We start from the raw sequence: 22,153 nt of genomic DNA, 5'->3' as shown, positions 1-22,153 counted from the left end.
TTTACTCAGAAGACAACCTGCTTTCCTAGGTTGTGTTCTTACTGGGAACTGAGATGATTTGATGTTTGCCTCTTTCTAGTGCTCTCTATGCTGAAGTCATCAATACTTACAAAAAAGTAGTATTGCTTTAAATTATATTCTTGGTGTACAGCAAATCAAAAACTTAGTATTATTCTAAATAGTGAAACATTTTGAAACATTTCTGTTGCATGGGAGTGATGTATACTTGACTTCTGGCAATATTTTATAATCTTTTAGTTTGCCATCAAATTCTTCTTAATGCAGCTGAATAACAGGAGGAAGATGATTTTTTACATGACACTTCTATGGTCTTTCATCCTACTGTACTGAAACAGTCAGCAGTAAATGTCTGGCCGGCTCTGACACAGCGTTCACTTACTCTGGGTGCTTTGAATGGCAAAGAGATCCACAGCCTGTATGCTGTGTACAGGCCACTGAGGCACCACAGAGGGTCTGCAGAAGAGCTGAGCCAAGTACAGTGCAGTTTGAGTACTCTTGAAGGTGCCTGGAAGAGACAAAAAGAGCTACAATGAATGGATTGGGAAGAGGGTTGTTTCTTCCTGGTGCAGTCAGCAGAATTCAGTGGATGCAATGGCTGTGATGTAGAACAAAATGTGAAATGGGTGTGGTAGTGCTTTAACATGACTGAGAAGGGAAGTAAGCAGTGTTGTGCTGGATGAGATGAATTCTGGCAAACCCTCCTGTAGCTAAAGGCAAGTAATTTTTTTGTTAGAAACACTGGTCACCCAAGTAATGAAATGCATTTTGGCCACAGTCCAACTGAAGAATTGTGGCACTGAATTGTGGGGGTGTGTGGTGTATAATAAGTAACATGAGTCCGTAGTAGAATACAGCAAAATAAGGTGTGTTGGTATATAGAAAGGGGTAAATCAGCTAAAGGTACTGAGCAGCATACGGTATCACTAAAATAATTATTGAGACCTTTCATGTGGGCTTTCTAACACTTCAGAAATTACTTTCATAAAAATGGTTCAATCAAAGAAGATAAACCATGGAATAAGGCTGTTGCTGCCGTGCACTGTGAAGCTTAGTCAGTGGAGTACATTCAAGGAAAGATGGGAATTAAATTATCTCCCAGTTCAAGTACACTAAAAGGGAAGAGATTTGTGATAACAGAGGGTTTATTTAGCTATAAATAAATGCCTAATGGCTGGCTGCTGAGCCAACATCACTTCCAGGCTAGTTTTTAGGAACCATGTACTAAGGACTAAGTTACTCCTCTTACAACTTCACATAAGACTGAAAGTGAATCTCCTTTCTTTTAAGGCCTTAGGGATTTAATTCCTATTTGAGATGCTGTTAGAAGATGAGAATGGTACCTGCATTGCTCATTACGATATTCTGGTCTGCTTACATGAAAGATGAAACTAGATTATTTCATGTGATAATAAAGGTGTTCTTAACTAGGAAGCTTCCAAGAAGTGTTTGCCTCCTTTCCACTTCTGATTTACACCATTATTTACCAGAATACAAGTTTATACTTGCTGAAGCCTCACAGAAAGTTACATCTTAAGGACACAAAGCCAAAGAGTACATATGTGATTTCCTTAAAAAGCTCTAGCTACCATTAGTACTCTTGAGCAGAATCTACCTTAGACTTCTAAGGATCTTAATGACTCAGATCTCCATGACCAGGATGAACCCTTTTAAGAACTATTGTACATGAGTTAAATAGAACCATCTGAACTGCGGTTCCTTTAGGGTGTGCTCTGTACCTCTTTTCTTCACTGTATTTCTCTCTTCTTTTTGAGTGAGTAAGCAAGATCTTGGCAGAGCACTTTACAAAAGTTTGTTTTGAGGCATTTTTTCAACAAATTCACAGTTGCAAAACATTACTGTATTGCTTTTATTTTGTTGCCCTTTACTAGATTACATACACAATGAACAGTTGTCAATTTTTTGTACATAAGCTTATTGTGAAATTAGTACTTTTAAAGGCAAAAGAGAATGATAGTGTGTTGATACTTTTCATTCTTTTTTTTTTTCTACTTGTGGGATAGAGTATGTTGTAGAAGTTGGTACCTTTAAGATGACCAACATAAACACTTGCTAGGAACATCACCTGTAGGTAAATGCCTAGGTAAATGCCCTTTACGGGGCCACTGTTCTAAAATACTGTGTTTTCTCATGAGAAGAAACTGTCCTTCCTTTAGCTGCTTTCATCGGAACATCTTAAGACCAAAACCGGTAATAAAAATTTATCCATGCTAGGAGATTTCATCACTTTGCTTTTTCTGTAAGTTGTTATTACAGAACTCAGTAAAATGTCATTTTCATTTTAAGCTCATGTGTTCATTAAAGTGATTCTAAATTTTGGGTTTAGTTGAGGCTTAGTTGTAAAAATGCACAGATTTGTAATCCTATTCCGTCTGAGTCTTTTAATTCAAATAACTACAATATCTGAGTTGGAGTCTGATTCAAAGTGCTTTCTATACTAACTGTTTTGTAGTAGATAATTAGAGAACTGAACATCAGCATATGAAATTACTGTATATGCAGTGAAGGCAAGATTGTTAAACAAGAATAAGCTGATCTAATATTAGAGGAATTAATGTGATTTGGGAGCTGTTGTAGCTAAAATGTTCTGGCTAATCTTGCATTTTTATTTTAAAGCTGCAGTGAATTTAACTTCATTTTGACATTTAGAGTGGAGAGATTATTTTCCTTTGTCTTTTCCTCTGACATGTGCATACACACCTCTACATATGTATGTATGCATCTTGCTAACCTGACTTCTTAAGTTTGGGGATTCTTACATATGAATCTTAATTTTCAGAATTCATTGTTTCTCTGCAACCTCTTTAGAAATAATGTTCTGTTAAGACCCAGATTTGCAAAGGGGAGAGGTGTAACACTGTACTTCTGAAGAACCTCAGATCTGCATTGGATAATTTCATATTATTAATCTAATAGAAGATACTGCATTACGTTGTGACTGTAGGCCCAGTGCATAATAAGAAAGGAGATCAAGGAAATTAGCTGTAAGGCTGATGAGAAAAACATTATAGATGAACCATACTTTTATGTCTGAATCTGCAATAAAATTGTGCTTGCTTACCAAATGAGCACTGGGAAGACTTCCTAGGTGGATAACTGGATATTCATTAATAGTTTAATATACTTCTCAACAGAGCAACACTTAACAGGGAATAGTTGATTTTTATACCCTTAAAGAATACAATTCAGATCTTTAAAAATCTTGAAGTACTGCTTCTTTTTTTTTTTTTTGCATAGTCAACAGCAGGAGCATCACTACTGGCTAATGCCTCACCTCTGACTCTCATGGCATCACCCCTGTCTGTGACCAGTCAGAACGTGACGTCTGCACCATTAACTCCTTTTGGGATGCTGGGTGGCCTTGTTCCTGTGACTGTGCCCTTCCAGTTTCCCTTGGAGCTGCTTGGCTTTGGGACGGACACAGCTGGAGTGACAACCACCTCGGGATCTACCTCAGCGGCTTTCCACCACAGCCTAACTCAGAGTGAGTGGAATTATGACACTGTGCTAAATGGAAAGATGCATCCTTAAAATGGAAATGGAGTAGTGAAGCAATAAAGTCCTCAGACACTCAGATTTGGTTCATAAAAATCCCTACAGGAGAGTAAATGGGATTCCTTCACTGGTAAAAACTTTCTTTACATAATACCTATATGTTATAAATCACCTTTGATAAGCTTAACTTCATTGTTATATTCATGGTATATGTTTAGTTTTGAACATACTTTTTTGGGTTAACTTCTAATACCTTATTTTTAGAAAGGAGTTTAAAAGTCTTCAAATGTCACAGTTCAAATAAGAGACTTAAGGTGATTCCTCAAAGTAGCTTTAACTCAATAACCTCAGATATCAAACAGCTCTCTTACAAAGAACTGTCAACCACAATGGCATTTACTTTTTCGTGCTTATAAGGAAGCTATTTATGTCCTTAAGCTATATGAAATGTTGGTCTTTCTGCCAAACCAAATTATATGAAGAGTTGCATCCCAATAGCAAGGCATGGTCCTTGCTCTGACATTTGACTAACTGTATTTGAATAGGTTTGTCTTTGTTGACTTATTCCAACCATCAGAATGCCATCAGGTATTTATTCTTTGTTGTGGAGATAAGCTGCTACTGCTAGACTATAAAAACAAAAACTTTATTTCACAGAGACTGCCTCTCTCCTCAAGATTTATTTTTTATCTTTGTTCTCCCTTTTTTCCCTCCAGACTTACTGAAGGGTTTACAGCCAGGTGCTCAGCATGCAGCAACGCTGTCTCACTCACCTCTGCCTGCTCACTTGCAGCAAGCTTACACAGGTAAAGACATGATATATTTCTTATTTTTAACTTATTTTAACTTAAAAGTCAGATTTCTGCCTTAGACTGAAATATAATGTACATCAGCACTTAGTTTAGAGAAGACACAACACAGGGACGAACATTGGGAACAGCTGGCAGAACGTACTCTATTGTAGCAGTATTTTTTGGAACCGGAATGATTTTTTTTCCCCTACTACTCTTCAATATCAGGAACAAAAAAAACCCAAAAATTCCAGTACTTTACTGCAACAATTCTAGAAACTGAAGTGTACAAATTCAGCTAGTGGGGAAAAAAGGAGTAGTACTTACTGGACAGTAACATGATTGTTTATAGGCTGCATAAAGTTTTTTCCCACTAAAAATTTTCATTTCCCCTTTGAAGGAGAAACTGACCTTCCAGCTAAAAGCTTTTTTCATGTTTTTTATAAGACTATATTCACATGTAAATGGTGGGATGGTTTCTTAATGGAATGTCTGCTTTCCTTAGGAATTTTATGCTTAATAGAAGATATTTTTATTGAGAAGAGAAATTTGAAGCAGAGCATTTTATTTTTCTGTTTGTAAGGCTTAGAGCAGGAAAATTTTCAGAAAGCTTTAGAGGGTGCATTTTAGAGTGTACACCTTTCTTTGTCACCTGTATGTGTTTTCTGGGGGCCAGGAGAAGGAATGGGAAGGGTGGCAGCTTGGTGGGCATTCTTCATTCTTTATTTGAGAGGTTCTCAGTACCAAAAAAAAACTGGGCAGTGTTTTAGTATGAAGCTTGATATATAAATAATGCTATTTCTAATAAATGACCTACAAAAAAGACGCAAAGTCTTCCACTCAGTAAAGACCATGTACTTTTTGGTGATGCTAAAGTTGAACCTGCCAAATTCCTGTCTCTCCTACTGCAAGTTACAAAAGCAAAAGTTCACTCATGCTTTTATTCTTCCCTTTTGTTTCTGTCTCAACTACAGATGGAGGCCAAAGTAAAGGGGACACTAAGTTACAGCGGAAAAACCAGTGACTTCTGGACAAGCAAGGGAGCTGACGCAGTTCTGGTTGGCTGACAGAATCTGCCCAGTTGGGAAAGTGCTTATTGTCACAGGGCTGCTGTTTCTGTCAATGTTTACATATTCTGATCCTAAGCACTGTGGTGAGAGGAAGAAGAAAAATAAAACAATACTTGATCAAAGAGAGAAGGAAAAGGAGGACTGGTCCTCCTGGTCATGCAGACTGGTCATAGTTTGATATTGCCTAAAGAAACAACCTTTTTTTATCTGCTCTGATTGGCTCTTAAAAGAAATTGATCGTCAAACCCACAGCAGCACCAACATTTTGTTTCTGGGTGAAGTCCAATGAAAAGTGGAAATGGTGAAAGGTGCTAGAATAGGTTTCTCCATTCAAGGTGGAATCATCCACTTCCTTAGTGCCCAAAGTGCCCAGTATAAGATTATGTGTAGGTCCTGAGTGTACTATATGGTTGTGGACCAAAGGTTATGTAGAATAGAGATGGTGCTGGGATACTTTGCATTATAATTAAACCTTTAGACAAAAGCAGTTTCTGATAATGGGCATTTATCCAGCTTTAGAAGGCTGTTTGGCTTTAGGGAGCCTACAGATGTATGCAGTCTCAGTAGAGAATTGTCTTCAAAAACAGATCTGGTACATCAGTATGTGAGACACAGACTATTTGATTTATTTTCAAGGTTTTTTTAATACAAAAGTTCTTATTTAAGGGAGGAAGGGGATGGAAATTCATTTACATTAAAAGAAACACACGTTTTATTGGTCAGACTAGCATTTCTTTCCCACATTTTTTTTTAATCACATTAATATTTCAGTATTTTCATTTGTTAAACTTTCTTTTACCTTGTGCTTATTTGCTACTGGAAAGATGCTCTATTCATGTCTTTCATGAACCAGAACCAGTTCTTTTCTCATTCTCAGGCTTCATCCTTTATCTAACTCCCTCCCAGAAGCCATGCATTATATTGATTTGCTAGTTAAAGAAAGCTGATTGTGACCTATTCCAGAGTCAGATTAATACTGCTTCAGGCATTAGCCAAAGAGGAGTCGTTCAAAAGCGACCAGAGGTGCCTTCTCTTCTGGGGGCTGAATGGGTTGTCTCCAGCATTTCCAGCCCCTGCTGGCCTGGGGAGTTTGACCTGAACTCTTTCTTACATGGTAGCACAAGACTGCAGAGCTGGCTTTGTTGTTTGGTTTTGTTTTGGTTTTTTTTTTCTTTGATAGCAATACGTCAACCAGTTCACATGTAAGATTAGGAAGCATCCAGCACGTGTTGCACTTTCGACACTAGGACAGAACTTTGCTGTTGAGTCCCTTGAGCTGTCAGATAAAAGGTGAGAATGGCAGAAACTAAAATAAGTCATAGGGAAAAGGAGCAAATAAATCAGTATGACGCCCTTCTCCTTCAACCCTGGAACATTCCTTTGACCAGAGATGCTGAAATTCTTAGTAGATAGTTCTTCTGGTAGTTTGACTCGGAGACTGAACCAGACACTGCTGGTTATCTCACACCTTTAGAGAGACTTTGACCCCTGAATAATGACTCTTCAATATATTTTGCTAGATTACTTAGAGCTTGCAGGTTTCTTTTACATGTGATTTATTTTTCTTAGATCAGACAACAATTTCTTTTCTATTTAGAGCTCATTTTAATTTTATATAAATATATATGCATAAATTTAAAATAATATATATTGTGTATTTAGTATAAAAATGTTGGGTTGAGCTCAGCAATAAATGTTTTTGCACAACACTTCTGTGAAAGACAGATTGAATTAAGATGCATTAGTTCATTAGTTTCACTCCACAGCATCTGCCAATTAAATGCTTTTGAGCTGGCACTAATGTTTTGTATGTGGTGTGTTGATCAGACAAGCTTGCATCTCCATCGAGGTGTAGAGTTGAAACACAAACACTGTGTAGACCCTGGCATTAATACTGCACAAATTCTGTCAAAATACCATAAACTATTTAGAGTGCAAGCTTCATCTGATATTTTTTTTCTTTTCTCCAGGAAGGGTTGAAGGAAGCCAACTTTGTTTTTTAAAGCCCAACAGTTCTGACAGGATGTTAATTCTCTGAACTGTGGCAAACCTGAGAACTTTACCAATGCATGTAGCTAAGGGAGTTGTGGCAGTGAGCCATTGGGCAGCAATATAAAGGACCCCGTCCTAAGAGAGTTCTACCTCTTCTGTGTTTTCCTCATCAAGGCATCCCATTCAAATTGTCATCTTTTGTCTTCATACTTACTGAAATTTTAGACTGGGAGACTTGGAGCCCTTTATAACTACAGCACAAATTCCCTTTCAACATTCCTTTCTTTCTGGAAATATGCTTCATCTTCGGTTGAAGAGTATCCTCTCTAAATCTTGAGGGCAGGAGTAGTCCTACCTCTGTGTCCTATTGAGCTTCTCAGTCTTGGGAAACAAGTAAACTAAAACTTACTGTGGAAATAGATACTAGGGTGATGAAAATAAAGATGACCATACATTGTTTGTGACATCAGTTCAAACAACCTCCAGCAGGTAAATCTTTTCAGTCATTATACTCCTGTTATTCATTATGCTTCTGAGTGTCTTTTGAATGAACAACACTGGAGATGGGGACCCTTTACTTGCTGTTTTCTATTCTGCTTGGTTAAACCTAGCAAGGCCAAATCAAAGGAAGTAATAGGGTGGTTCCCAGAGACCTTTGCAGGTGGCATAGACAGAACAGGAAAGATAACTGCAACAACTGCAACGTTTGAATGCAAAGCTAGGTTAATGTTTTACTATCTTCTGCACAGCAGCTCTTCTGAAGACATTTCCCCCCCCCGCCCCACCAGGTTTTTACTACTTTTTAAGGGCCTTTGTTAATAAATAAACTGTAGTTGTACATACTAAATAAACCCTCAGTATTCACAAGCAATAAGAAAGCCAAGTAGAGCTGTCTTTTCCGGCAGTAGGGCTGAACTTGGTTTGGGGATTGTGTATGAGCTAACGTGTCAAGCTCTCTGAAAGCCCCAAACAAATGCAAGCAATAACTTCAAACATAGGTTTTAGATGTTGAAACTGTCTGGGTAGTATTCCCTGCTACATGATCCAAAGTCCCAAAAACCATGGTAGCTATGTGAAATCATTAGAGACTCTTGCAAAGAAAGAAGGCAGGCTAGATGAAAAACAGGCTGCAGAGTTTCCTGATACCTTGGACTATAACTGCAGTGTTCTCCCATTCCAAGACACAAATGGCCTAAGTCACTTTGTCGAGCCTTCTCTGTTGATTAGAGAAACATGTCTAAATACTGATCAACTGAGTCACAAGTGCGGATGCTGTGGGTTTCACATCTGTTTTCTGCTAATCAGAAGAAACTTTTAATTACCTGGGTTCTGCTTTGTGTTTGAATCTGATCAAAGTTGTCTGATGCATGGATTTAAGGGTGGGACAGGTGCTAAAAGCCTGTTCCTTCCTGCAGTCCCATCACCTGACCCTTCCTCCACATCCTTCTCCACTTGGTGCAAGACCCTTGAGGACATGAAAACAGAGAAATCTGCAACTCTCCCAAGCTGCCATCAGTTGTGCGAACCAGTAACCCTCTGGGAGTCACCTTGGACTCCGACTAACTTTATCACATTTGCTGCTACATTCATAAAATGAACTTTTGGCTGTATTTATTAGCAAATTTTAATCTAGTTTACAGGGGTTTTTGTTTTCTTTTGATTAGTTTTTGCCCACAGTTGGATTAGAAGCATTCGGGTGTTTGGGTTGATGGGTTTTTTGTTTTGATTTTTTTGTTTGTTTGTTTTTGAGTGAATTGGTGAAAGCACAGTGGTCCCTCTTCAGCTTTTGTTCTGGATTTTTTTTGAAGATGGCATTGCAGGGAAAACCTATAGCCAAGCCAAACTGTGGAAGGCTTTCTCCCACACCTAACGTTCATCTTTTGCTGAACTGGGGGGGAAAATCATTAAAGGGACACTTGGTTTTTTGTTTGGGCTTGTTAGTTGTTTTGGTTTTGTTTGGGTTTTTTTTTTCATAAAATGAACCAGAAAGTTAAAGCATTAGGCAAACAACTGATTCATTAACACTTTATGCAATTTTAATTTTATAGAAATTTTTAAAAAGGTTGGTAGACTTTGATTGGTCCAAGCTCTGGTGAAATGGCTGTTACCCTTCATGACTTACTTGATTCAGGCCTTTGTCCTTTGTTTAAGTGCCTTTTTTGTTTTTTTTGTTTTAATTTTATTTCCCTACCTTCTTTAAACTTTTCTCAGCGATCCTGAAGTGCTGGAAAGCATTTTGGAGGAAAATCTTAAGCTTGCCAAGATGGCTTTATGCTGTTAAACTGGGGTTTTTTTCCCTTTTGTAAAGAAAAAAAAAACAAAACCAAGTGTGTAATGTGTGTAACTTCATAGCTGCTGTACTGTGGCATTGGTTCTATGTGCTTGTGCATTCTCTCTCACACGTGCACACACACACACACACGCAATATTCCTGAAACCTGTTCATCTTTCTCCATTCTCCTGGCTCTGCTAAATGCTACTTCAAGATTGAACATTTGTGCAAAGATGACAGTACAATAAAAGAGTGTGTGCATGAGTGTGTGTAAATGTGCACGAGAGAAAGGAAGTGGCTAACGGGAATGAAACTTGTTGCATTTTTCTCTGAAGAAATTGAATTTATTGAATTTATTTCTTAATTAGGTCATAAGTAAAATGTTATAGGCCCTTATTAATGACTGGACTGCTTCACACAATCACTGAGTCTGAGGCAGAGATGTGTGGCTGACAGCCCCAAGGAGCTGGGGGGTAAATAAAGTTAAAATAGCAGCTTGCAACATATTTGAATTGAGATTAACTGCAAGAATCTTGTGTGCAGCTGGTCATATCTGCTTGACAACAGTTACTGCAAGGATTTTCATACTTACCAAAGTTGTCACTTTCCACCATGCGTCCTATGTAAGAATGAATTTGGTAAAACGTGCAAGAGTGCAGCTGCTAATTGAGTTTAAAGCTAGCTATGCTTCACATGCTGCCTAAGTCATTTGTCATATTGTACTTTTAGAGTTGTACTTTTCAATTTGTTGAGATTTCATTAGTGGTTTCTTCTCTTACTGTAATGAACAGTAAGTTCATGTGTTCTTAGCTGCAGATAAACCCTCATAATAGTATCCGTGCTTGTTTCCTTCTTCTCAGACAAAATTAGCTATCTGCAATAGATGATCTAGTGATTTCAACAGCTTTGTGCTGAGGATCTATCTAATTTATGATTATTATAAACATGAATACCTGAAATTAGCACTTCATTTGTGGACCAAGTGCTAAACTTAAGGTAACATGTATATGCATCACTAGACTGTTCTAGTTCTGTGATGTGCTTCCCCTAGGGAAGATTTAATTTTGAGTTGCAATATGAAAAGGAAGCATTTATTTTACAGAGTTGGAATGGAATGATGAGTCCTTCATGGGTGGAGAACCAGTGTGGAAAGCAGAAAATATGGTACCAAATATGTTCCTGTGGCAGAGAAAAGCTTAACTTAGTTCTTGGCTTGTCTTCACATGTTCGAGTTAACCAGTTAGGCAAACTATGCCATAAGTGGATTTCTCCTACCAATCTAACGGTGCCAGTCAAAGATAGGACTATTGCTGGTAGCTCAGCCAGTTGGAGTGGTAGTTTAAGGTGCTTCTTAATCTGTCTTAGGTGCATCAGTGAAGTTACTTCAGTGAAATTTACCATATTCATCAATTACATTGTTTAATTCCTTTTGAACACACATGCTCTTCATCCTGGGCTGATCTGTGGGATGAGGAATCTACAGCTGGTGATGATGGCTGACTGTTGCAGTCTTTAACAAATGGCGCTGTTGTAAAAATCTGTGTCTGTCTACTGCTTAAGAAATCACTGCCAAAATAAGCAGCCAGAAGTATGCTTACTGGCCACTGGAAAAATAACTGTTGTGTAGGGGAATGCTTTATTTGTGGAAACTTCTGGTGAGGCTTCATTGTCCTTTTTCTATGATGCAGTGATCCCTTGCTGCTGTAATAGCCTTTTGGGGCTCTAGAAAGCCCTGGTGCTGCTGTGAGTTATGCTGAGAGATCAACATGGCCTGGAACTGGCCCAGAACTGGGGAAGTACAAAAATTCCCTGCTACTGTTTTTGCACACTCCTAAGTAAAACTGCTAATCTTGTCAGTAGTCAAGGATATAGTCCTGTCTTTTGTAGCCATTTTTGACAGCTGTAGTTCTACCCCAACCACCACCATGTTTTGTATCTAGAAGTGTGTGTCAGTCTCTTCCATTGCTGTCATCTCCTGCTTAAACAATAACCATTAGCTACTAAGATTTTCTTTATGGTGAAGTAATCCCAACCAAGCATGTACACTATGTTTGGCTCCTATCATGTGCAACACTTAAAAGGGTTTTTTGTTTCTTCCTAGCAGTGTGTGCAGATGTGTTTTATCAATAAATAGTCATATTTGCTATTGTCTAGTACCAAGAGAAAAAGAGTGGGAGAGAATAAACCAAAACCAGTCAGAAGATGCCACTATCATAGGCCAAACTGAACAGTTGCTGAGGTAGACAGAGCTTCATTGAGACTTAGCAGATTTCACCAGAGTGGGGGAAGAAACTTTTTTGTGTTCTCAGCTTTTTCCAGCTAAGGCCTTAGTTTGATTAGTAGTCACTAATATCAACTATGCAGATAAGTATTTACGTGTTTCAGTGTTACATGCATTCCTTTCCCCAGCGACCCCTCTTAACACATATTGAAATTTTACCCAAAGAAAATGGAGTATTTTTGAATGTCGGTAATGCAGAACTTTTTGCTAACATGAAAAAAAAATGTATTTTAAAAAAGAAACCCTTTCACTGGTGCAACACGTAGTGTCAAGTGTCATGAAGTTGCTTGAGAGGGAAGCTAAAATCACTTCTTGTGACAGGTTTTGGTCTGAGAGTTTTGTAGAATAGTCAGCTCTCACAATTGGATTAAGAAGCTGCAGAAATGCTTTTTAATGTACAGATTTGATTTGGGAAGAAACTCATGAGACATCCCAGGTTTCTTTCCAGCATCAGAAGTGAATTAAAGTAAATTCTCATTGAAATGAAGTTGCTTCTAAACAAGGGGAGTTACCAGCTCAATTAAAACTAAATCCCAGTCCCCAGATATTTCTCACTGGTCTTTTAGTCTTGTTGTATGTAACTACAAATAACAATTTAGCTCAGAGGTGAGAATTGTAGTATGTGTTTTATTGCCGGTGATTCCATCATGTAGCAATTAGTACCATGTTCTTGCATAGTTATCAAGATCTGTACTGGAAATAGATGGAGAAAATTTATTTTTGGACTACTGTAAAAAAAAAAAAAAAAAACCAACAAAATTAACTACTACTTTTTACCCCCCAGAAGTCTACTGAGGAGCACTATATTTTAGCAGTTAAACTAGTATCCTTGTTAATGTGATTTGTCTCTTGTAGTCTTTTACTGAGAGTTAGAAGCATTTAATGAGTAATCATTAAAAAGTTGCCATTCTCTAGCTTAAGATCAGGTGCTTATAATAAAAGGGCATCTGTGATGATAACTTCTGATGATACAAAATCTCTATGTTCATTGGGGGAAAAAAAACAGGTGAGGGTACAAGGCCCTGTAGGCCTGTCTGTTAAAAGAGGGTCAGTGAAGAAGAGTGCCCTGCACAGCTAATGGCAGTGGGGAACATCCCCTCAACAGCAGTTTGGCCTCCGTATCCTTTGTTTGGTGTAACTTCTAATCTATATATCTACATATATTTTAGCAAGTTTGGATACAGTTTAATTCTACCTGACTTGCTGTGATCCCCTAGACAATGAAGGGCTGAGAAACTATTTTGCTGCCTTTCACTGGGGAGCTCAGAATAAAAAGCTGGAGGAATTTTTTTTTGTTATTAACACATGTTAAATCACAGCTAGAATTCTTTGCATTCCTCGGCTTTGAACAAAGGAGCGCACAGTTACTGGGAGATGGCAAACCTGTTTGAGTTGGTGGTTCCTGTGATGCTTTCCTCAGTCCAACATGAATTTGTACAAGGTCACCTTCCTCCTTTTAACACTTGAGTTCCAGATCATAGGGCTTAGCAATGGAGAGAGGATCCCAGCAGCCTTGTGCTTACCTGATGAGCTCTCCAGGGAAACTGCCCCATTAAATGCTCCCCTCTTGTGACAACAAGCCTGAACAACCAAATGCAGCTACATTTGAGTGGTAAGCACCACTTTCACTTGGATTTTTTAGGGAGGTGTGTTCCAATAACTTCAAGGGATACTGTGTTATCAATGTGTGGTTTCTTTCCTCTCTCCTTATAAAACTGGACCTGAACACAAGTTTTGAGTTGTTGGGGTTTGTTTTTGTTTTGGTTTGGTTTTTTTGTAATAATCTCAGGACCTGAAAGATTGTAGCATTTAGTGTGTCTTAAAAATGATGTACTGTACCAGCCATGGATTTTGTAAATACACCTGTCTCCCTTTTTTGTATTTTAATTTTTTAAAAGTGTGTAAGGCTCTTTGCCAGAGGAACTGGTGCCTGCTTTATCTCCATCCTGAACTGAAGCAGGAAAAGGAAGAAGCTGCTGCCTCAAAAGCCCGCGTCAGTTCCAACGCGTTATAATATTGTTCTGGTCAGTTTAATGGCTGTTAGTCTTTTGTTAGTTGGGAAGCTGGTTAGTTCCTTGCACATTCCCAGTTGTGGCTAGCAGATCCCTGTCAGGGAGGCTAATTTTAACTCTATTCTGTGTGACTACTTGACGTTTTCACTCCTTCCAGGTACTCAGGTTTCCTATCCCTGAGCAGTCCAATGCTTTCAGAGGTCAGGACTATTGGCCCTCTGTGAGAATAACTGGAGAGCACTTATCAGTGCTCTGATCCAAACACAGTCATGGGGTTCGTATCCTGCAAACGTTGCAGGGAACGCTGCCTTCACCTGTTCCGGAAGGGACTTGCCCTTTTCTGCTTTCCTGAAAGGAGCACAAGCTTTTTTAGGCAGCAGACTTTGCTCTGGGATCCACCCTTGCCGGCAGACCCCTGTTCTGCAGTAGGAGCCTTACTCAATTTGGCATAGCAGTTCCCTGTCCCTGACTGCGACAGGCTTTTTCATGAGTGTACTTTTCTGTTTTTCTATGTGTCACGTGTCTGTGCTGTATTAAATAAAGAGGAATGTACATATTAGCCCTGTGTCTGTGATTTCTCACAAAAATAAAAATGGGGAAAGGTTTCACTTGAAGGGTTGGCCCTCTTGGGGCTTTTTGTCGGGTTTTTCTGTTTGGGGGTGGGGGCCTCCTTCGGTCACGGCAACCACCCGAGCAAGGGTCACACTGTGTGCCAGGACCAGTGCTTAGAAACCGCAAAAGGTTCCTTGGGGAAGGAAGCCCTTCCCTGTGGAACACAGTGTTTTACCGAGCTGCAGCCAAACGCCACTGAGGGACCGCGCCCCCGCCTCGGCCCCGGCTCCCAGGGGGGCCGCGCGCAGCCGCGCCGGGCGGCGCTGCCCAATCATTGGTCTCCGATACACGCCATAAATGGAGAAGGGGCGGGGACAGTGGATAACTAAGTGCACAGACAGCAGCCTCCTGCGGCAGCCCCAGTGGCCTAATGGATAAGGCATTGGCCTCCTAAGCCAGGGATTGTGGGTTCGAGTCCCATCTGGGGTGGGTAATTTTTTTCGCACTCAAACCGTGCAGCCTCTCCTCACGTCTGTGAGCCGTTCGCTGTCTCGAGTCTGCAGCTCCTGAGCTTCCTCCGCGGCGTCCCCTTCTGGCTCCAGCGGGACCCGAAGCCTCTTTTAAAGGGAGACCCCAGAAACTGGCGGGGACGCGCCCGCGGCCAAAGCCGGTTTCCTGCCGTATGATGCGCCTCTTGGACGGCTCCCGGTGCTCCCGCTCCGTTACCACAGGCCGGTTACGAGGCGTGGGCCGGGCACGCCCCAGCCTCGGCGCTCGAACCCCAGCACTTCACCAGCGCCGATTGCAACGGCGCGAGAGGGCGGCAGAGAGTAGGAGGAGGCGATCGCTCGCTCGGCGTTCGACTGCCCGCACTGCCGGGGCGCGAGGGCGAGGCCGGGCGGCGGCGCTCGATTGGCCGGCGCGCCGCGCGCGGCTCGGAAGATGGCGGCGCTGGGAGCCCCGCTGCGCACCCTGCGCGCGCTCCTGCGCGAGCTGCGCCACGCCGCCGGCCGCTCCTATCGCGACAGCCCCGCCTATCGGCACGTGCTCGCGGCCTTCCGCGCGCACCGGGTACGCGCCGCCTTCCCCTCCCCGCTCCTGCCCCCCCGGCAGCTCCCGGGGCTCGGCGAGGCCTCGGGGCCGCCCTGACCGCCGTTCCCCGCAGGTGACCAGCGAGAAGCTGTGCCGGGCCCAGCAGGAGCTGCATTTCCAGGCCGCCACCTACCTGTGCCTGCTGCGCAGCGTCCGGGAGCACGAGGCCCTGCACCGCGAGTACCACGGCAGGGGAGAGCGCTCGCCACAGGAGGTCGCCGGGCTGGTGGGCTTCAGACTGCCTCAGCAGCCGGGAGGGAAGGGCTGAGGCGGGACTGCTGTGCTCAATGTTTATTCCTCAATAAATAAATATATATCCTAGAGCTACTGGAATGGCTTGGGGTCTCTAGCAGGTGCCTTTTGTCAAGTTTAGGTTATGGTGTGAAAGCCGTAACTGGAGACAACCAACCCCTTCTGCCTTCATCAGGCCTCCCAGACGCCCACCGCGACCTTGTGAACGTGTGTCCTGACCCGTCCAAGGGTTGACAGAGAGGTGGTTTGTAGTGGAAAAACATGTCAGCCTTCATGATGAACTGACGAACTGCTTGTCTGAGGGGTTGCAGGCGTTCGTGGTTCCCCCACGTGATTCAAATGCGGTAGGTGAGAGAATTTGTCCAGTGTTTACTGAGGCATTTCCCAGCCATATTCTGTGTATGTGGAATTCCCTACTCTCCCAGGAACAAAGGTCTCTTCTGTGGAGCGTCTGTGGGTTCTGGTGAGCACTGCAGTAGCACAAACCTCTTCCACCTTAAAGATTTTTTTGAATTTTACCATGGCGGTGAGTGAGCAGTAGCGATTCAGAGAGATGAATTCTTAATGAGTTACATGTTTCTCCCTGTCCCTGAGAAGTGACTGCCAGCTTCCTGTGCTTCCCTCTCCCTCTAAATCTCAGAAAACCTGAAGGGAACTGACTCTAGGCAGTCACAGGAGGTGCACAAACGGGACTCACCTCACAAATCTGGAGCAGCGAGTTTCTTTTTATAAAAGGCCTTGAGATGTTGCTGTTCACAAGAGAGTGTTGTATTGTGTGCAAGATATGTAAGAAATCTATAACAAGAAGGACTTTAAATGGCTAAAAATGTGAGGTTTATGTGGGGAAAAGCCTGAGGCAACTCCAAGAAAATTAGAGTGTGTTTGTTGGGGTTTTTTTACTGCCAGGGAAAACAAAGTGTTTTGTCAGAAAAGCATTGCAAAGAGAATCAGTTCATCTGAGTCTGTTTCTTCCTTCCCCTGTATTTAAAACTTGGGAATGGTTTAATCCCCACAGTATAGTGGATAGGCACAACAGATCCTTAAAACAGGGAAAATTTGGGCTGCTTAGGTAAGGCAAGGAGATGTGAACTACAAGTTTTAGGGTTCTATTGACCAGAATTCCAGTTTGCAAGTCGCACAAGTTAAATGGTATTTTTTTCCAAAAGCCTTGATATAATGGGTGGAAAAGTATCAACCTATTTTCAGCTCAGTAGATAAAGTTGTGGGATGTCACCACACACTGAGAATGGCTGTGACACACTGCTTGTTCAGCATTATTTAATGAAAACCGCTGCATTCTGTAGTATATTGCTTGAGAAGGGAAATTTAAAAATAAAATTTAAAAAAAGAAAAAAAGTGATCATTTGGCCAGATACAGATGCTCTTTAAAGAGTAGAAGGAGCTAAAGTGTGTATGGTGTTGGTGTAAATAATCACTAAAAAGTCTAAATTTCCCCTAAGCATACCAAGGTACCTAAACAGACACTTCTAACAAGCATTGGTGTCTCTTCCATTTACTTCCCCTTCAATCCAACGTGATGACTAACAAAAGTAAATTTAGATTTTAAAGAAAAAGCAAAGCCAGGACATATCCTAATTAGCTAAAGAGCACTGGGTAGAGAATCTTTTCCTGAATGTGTTACAGAAGAACATCTTCTCTACAAGTCCTTCTGAAATACAGATAATTGGGGTGAGGAGGGTTATTATTAGGGGAGGTTGCGTGTGGCCCTTTTTCACTCGTATGGAGCTAACCTTGAACACGACAACGCCTGGGGACGATTACAACTGATCTTTGTGACGGGTTTGGGCACTAGATGGCAACACGACGGTTGACAAAGGAAAAGTCACAAAATGCAGGCGTTAGAATGGGAAAAATTCGTTTGGTTTTTTTTTTTTAATGGACCTTGGTGCCCTGTAAGTCGAATTATCAGCCAAATAGCCTCAGTTTTAAGGGAGGTTCTCCAATTAGCGGGGTATCAGAGTAACTTGTCTCACCACGACTGTACCCATACTTGAGGGAGGCAGGGGCCGTGGCAGTGGTGCTGCACGCCAATCCAAGAGGGAATTGTCCCCAGACGGGAGCTGTCCCCCCGCTGCGCTCCGGGGCCGCCCGGGACCACAGCCGCGCCCGGCGCCGCCGCTGACCCGGAGACCGTGACGTCACACCGGCCACGCGGGCCTTTCTGGCCAATCAGCACGCCCCAAGGGCCCAGACCAGCGGCCCAATCAGGAGCTTCGGCGCTTGGTGCGTCACTGGCCGAGCGGCGCAGGCCGTGGCCAATGTGCGAGCGCCATGGCCCGTCCGTGCTGACGTCGCGGAGCGGACGAAGGAGCGCAAGGCGCGTGCGCGTGGGTTTCCGTTCCCGCCGGCACGCGCGCGTGGCGGGCGCGGGAGGGAGCGGGAGTGAGGGAGCGTGTGGGGGCGCGAGGCGGCGGCACCGGCACGAAGCGAGTTTCCCGCTCCGCTTCCCACCGGGAAAGCCGGGCGGGGGCAGCGCCCGCTCCCTCCCTCCCTCCGCGGCGGCGGGGGAGCGGCCCCGCCTGTGACGCGAGGGGCAGGGCCGAGCGCCCGCCGCGCCTCGGGCCTTGTAGGCCGCTGTCGGCGTGACTCGGCCGGGCCGCGCCGGCCCCCCCCGCGCTCAAGATGTCGGCGCAGGCCCAGATGCGCGCCATGCTGGACCAGCTCATGGGCACGTCCCGGGACGGTAAGTGCTTCCCCGGCCGCGGTGGGGCGGGGAGGAGGGGGCGGAGCCGCCGCCGCCCCGGAGGTCACGGTGGTACCGGCCGGGCCGGGCGGTGTTCGCCGTGATTGGCAGGCCCGAGGCCCGCTGCCCGCACCCCCCGCGGGGCGGGGCTGCCAGGACCGTCGGCGGCGGGGTGGGGGGAGCCGGGCCGCCGCCTCCCCCCGCGGAGCTGCCGGCGCCGGCTGCTGTCCGGGCGGCCGCAATGGCGGTGCCGCTGTTATTGGAGATCCGCTCCTGGCGGTGTCCGCGGCGCGCACCCTTTCCGCCCGGTCACCATACAGGGGCACACACGCTTGAGAGACTCTGATCATCGAGGGGAGGACCAAAAAAATCCCCCCAGGCCAACAGCCCCTTCAGCAGAGCAGGGTGGGGTTTTGTGTCGTTACAGAGTTGTCTAAATTGTGGCCCGAACCATCGTGTTAGCCAGCAGGCGGGTATGGCTGTTGCTTTCTGAAAGGCAATGTGAGATTGACCTAAGTGGACAAACTGTAAAAAAAAAAAGCGCCCTAAACAGCCAAGTAAAAGCTTAACGTCTGGAGGCAGTCACTCTCAGAGAGAGATAGGAGATGTACGGTCAGGTTTCAGGTCGCTCTGCGATCACACAGTGGAGAGTATTGCTGCGTAAAGCTTTCTGCAGTTTTTGTCGGAGTGCATGGCGATCAGCTTGAAAGTCTGAACCGGCGCTCGCCCATAAATCCAGGTAGTTGGGGGAGCTGCTAGAGAAGAGCAGTTCCGCTTAGGCTGTACAGTTCTTAACTTGCAAACAAGAGAATTCTGCACCCGAGGGTAGGCAGCAATTAGAGGTAATTTAAATGTTCTGCATGTGGTACTCATACTCTGTACTCACTCTTGCAGATGTGTTATGTTTGTGGAATTAACTTGTTAAATTAATGGTTACCTGTTCCCCCGTGCGCTGACTAGGATGTGGAAGTGGGACGTACCTTGTGTGTCCTGGTCATCTCTGGGTACTGGGCTCATGTGAAATGACAGCTTCTTTTAGTATAATCTAGAATTTTGAAAAATGTAACTGGTTTATGCATATTCCTTGTATCGTGAATGCTTTCTGCAGAGTTCTAAATTACTGTTCTGCGAAAATTGTCTTCCAGAGTAAGGCTGTTTAGTGAGTTGTCATCATACAGGATCTAATTTGGGGTGGTTTTGTCTTGCTTCAGAAGATTTTCCAATACTTCCTGTTGTGGCTGCATATGTCTGAGTGCTTGGCAAAGTAACATTGTGCTTATGGAACTCAAGTCTTCCCAGTGTTGGCACCTACATCGCTGTCTCAGTGCTACCCTAACATTACACAGAAGGTTTCAGGCGGGTGGAGGAGCCGTTTCAGTTTCTGAAAGTATTTTCTGTTGGATGATGGGAGAAGAGTGTAATTTACTTGAGACGGCTGCCCAAAAATGTTAAGTGACTAAAATCTAAACCAAGAATAGCCATTTCAGGCTATATTTTCTCTGGCTTTGTAAGAAGGCAGTTATTGTATTGATAATTGTATTCCCCCCCCTCCTGCTCACCCTGTAATTCCTAAACCACATGTGCTGAACTGTTCACAAACTAACTGGCTAGAAAGGAAGCATTTAAACAAAATGGGCAGGATGGGGAAGGATAAGGAGAAAAGATGATTTGTAAAGCTGGTTTCCATGATTGGATTGAGGATCTCTGTGTAACACCATTCTAGTTTACAAAAAAAAAAAAGTCCAGTGGAGCTGGAGCTTCAGCATCATTTATACTGAATTGTACACAGGGATTGAAAATGAACCTTTTTTTTGCAGAGCTGGTGTGTAATAAATCCAAGGCCAGGCTCAAGGTCATTGAAATATTGCTAAGCTTGAGAATAGTGGGGTTTGCGGTCGTTAGGTTTTTTTATATTCCTGTTACCTTTGACAAATAGTCTATTTCTGTTAACATGCAAATTGCAGCTTTTCATTAGAATGTGTCAATTTTTTAATTTCTTGGTAGGTCAGAACTTTATTTTCACCACTTATCCCCATTGCCTTTGATTTTGCTCCCCCTGGCAACACATGAGAGTTTAAAATGCAATAGAGTTTCTGAAAAAATAATCTTTCTTGGGCAATGTTTTTGTTTTATAATATTCAATATTACAAACGTGCTTTTTAGTTTTATACTTTACAAAGTCTGGCAAGTCTTTTTGTGTTGGTTAAGGTTTTTTTGAGAAGACTAGAATATGAAGGCTTAAAAATCTTACCTGTTTTAGAAAAAGTAGATCAAACATTTGATCTCGTCGGTGGGAATAGAAAAAACTCAGAGGTAAATTTAAAACCAGCAGCCGTGCCTGAATATGTGTAGGGTTTTTTTTCCCTTTTAGGTTTTAGTATCATTTGTAGAAAATATGAACATGCTCTGAAAATGATTTTGAAAATTCCACAATCAGATGCTCAAACATGGTTTTAGGAGATGAGCTGTAGGCTGTAATTTGTGGGACAATGTGCATACTCATTATGACTGGTGTCCCTAGGGCCAGAAAGGAAAAGCCTGGAAGGTGTAGTGATTAAGTGTTTTATAGATTTGCTGTTAAGCTCTGAGAACACCTGGAAAGCACAGTTCCTATTGATCACAGCGATTTCAGAAAATACCCGCAAGGCTGTAAGAATATTAATGAAAAATCATCTGTGCTAGAGAGGAGACTTCTCTGTCAAACGGGGCTGCCGAGCATGTGGCCACCCAGAAGCGGGTGTGCTGCCCCTGCCCCTGGCTGTGCCCTTTCCCAGAGGGCCCTGTGCTTGTGGGCAGGGACAGCTGAGAGCTTCCCCACTTCCTTGGCAGCCTGCTGCCTCCCTTGGCTGAGTTTGGGCAGCAGGATGGATGCACTTGCAGTCACAGGGCATCGCTGGCTGATACCTGCCAGGATGTGGGGCTCGGCAGCCTCTTGGCAGCTGCCAGGCCCAGTGCTCCCTGCTCCGTGCCTGCCTTTCTCATGTGACAGACACCTGACAGAGAGTGGAACTGGGGGGACTTGGCCGGTGCCTCTCAGGACTTGCCAGTGAGTTGCTGTTCTTAGAATACAGCTGGGTTAACTGAAAAGCAGTTGGGTTGGTGATGTCAATGCAAAGTAATGTCCGAATGGCAGGAGTGGTTCTTTTACCCACCTGAGAAAAGCACATATTAATTATTATTTAAAAGCACGTGAGTTTTTTAAAATACATTGCATATTACCTAGGTTAATCTTCTCTTGCACACTTCTCTGACAAGTGGAAAGCTGAATTGGATGTGGACAGTGCCAAAATTTAAAAAAAAAAAAAAGTATCTTTGATTTCGATGCTAGTAAAAAGCTGGGCTTTTTTTAATATAGTCATGACTGCAGGCTGAAAAAAAATCTCTGAAATGGCATTCCAAGTACTGATAACCTGCCATACCTAGAGAGGCTTTAAAAATAAATTACTGAATATATAATCTGGGTTTTCCAAATATTACGAAATAAGTAGTGCTGAAAACCAGGTGCTAATCTTACGTGCTTATATATTAATATTTTTGGGGTTTTTTTGGTTTTTTTTTCTGTTATCACTTGAACTAAAAGAGTTTTTATTCTATATATCAA

At 42.9% G+C, this 22,153-nt stretch overlaps 3 protein-coding genes and 1 non-coding gene across 8 annotated transcripts in view; all 4 read left to right on the top strand.

Moving 5' to 3' along the window:
• Window positions 1-14,511, top strand: part of UBN2 (ubinuclein 2) — a 51,829-nt gene extending 37,318 nt beyond the window's left edge. For both annotated transcript variants that reach the window (XM_071423064.1, XM_071423063.1), the window contains exons 15-17: window positions 3,277-3,523; window positions 4,251-4,340; window positions 5,300-14,511. In XM_071423064.1, the coding sequence (XP_071279165.1) occupies window positions 3,277-3,523; window positions 4,251-4,340; window positions 5,300-5,349 (387 nt within the window). In that variant the 3' untranslated portion in view covers window positions 5,350-14,511. The remainder of the gene's footprint in view (window positions 1-3,276; window positions 3,524-4,250; window positions 4,341-5,299) is intronic.
• A 409-nt stretch (window positions 14,512-14,920) lies between these two features.
• Window positions 14,921-14,993, top strand: TRNAR-CCU (transfer RNA arginine (anticodon CCU)). Its single transcript has one exon. It is a non-coding gene; the product is annotated as a tRNA-Arg (tRNA).
• FMC1 (formation of mitochondrial complex V assembly factor 1 homolog) lies at window positions 14,963-15,929 on the top strand. The gene is made up of 2 exons (XM_071423062.1): window positions 14,963-15,575; window positions 15,670-15,929. The coding sequence occupies exons 1-2, from the start codon at window positions 15,447-15,449 to the stop codon at window positions 15,862-15,864; spliced, it is 324 nt and encodes a 107-aa protein (XP_071279163.1). The 5' UTR covers window positions 14,963-15,446; the 3' UTR covers window positions 15,865-15,929.
• A 2,370-nt stretch (window positions 15,930-18,299) lies between these two features.
• The window catches only part of LUC7L2 (LUC7 like 2, pre-mRNA splicing factor), a 30,050-nt gene continuing 26,196 nt past the window's right edge, over window positions 18,300-22,153 (top strand). For 2 of the 4 annotated variants that reach the window (XM_071423058.1, XM_071423057.1), the window contains exon 1: window positions 18,305-18,552. In XM_071423058.1, coding sequence (XP_071279159.1) covers window positions 18,492-18,552 — 61 coding nt within the window. In that variant the 5' untranslated portion in view covers window positions 18,305-18,491. Of the gene's footprint in view, window positions 18,553-22,153 lie in introns of all 4 variants that reach the window. The other 2 variants (XM_071423055.1, XM_071423056.1) reach the window with 2 other exon arrangements.

This window comes from Agelaius tricolor, unplaced genomic scaffold (genome assembly GCF_023055355.1).
Source record: "Agelaius tricolor isolate 1412-34295 unplaced genomic scaffold, bAgeTri1.0.p SCAF_3, whole genome shotgun sequence".
In the NCBI taxonomy this organism is placed as follows: domain Eukaryota; kingdom Metazoa; phylum Chordata; class Aves; order Passeriformes; family Icteridae; genus Agelaius; species Agelaius tricolor.
The sequence above is the reverse complement of the archived record's forward strand: the minus strand, read 5'-3'. Positions and strand labels throughout refer to the sequence as shown.

Coding starts and splice junctions, on each gene's coding strand:
- FMC1 (XM_071423062.1), top strand. CDS start 15,447: ATGGCGGCGCTGGGAGCCCCGCTGCGCACCCTGCGCGCGCTCCTGCGC. Junction 15,576..15,669: donor CGGCCTTCCGCGCGCACCGG/GTACGCGCCGCC, acceptor CGTTCCCCGCAG/GTGACCAGCGAGAAGCTGTG.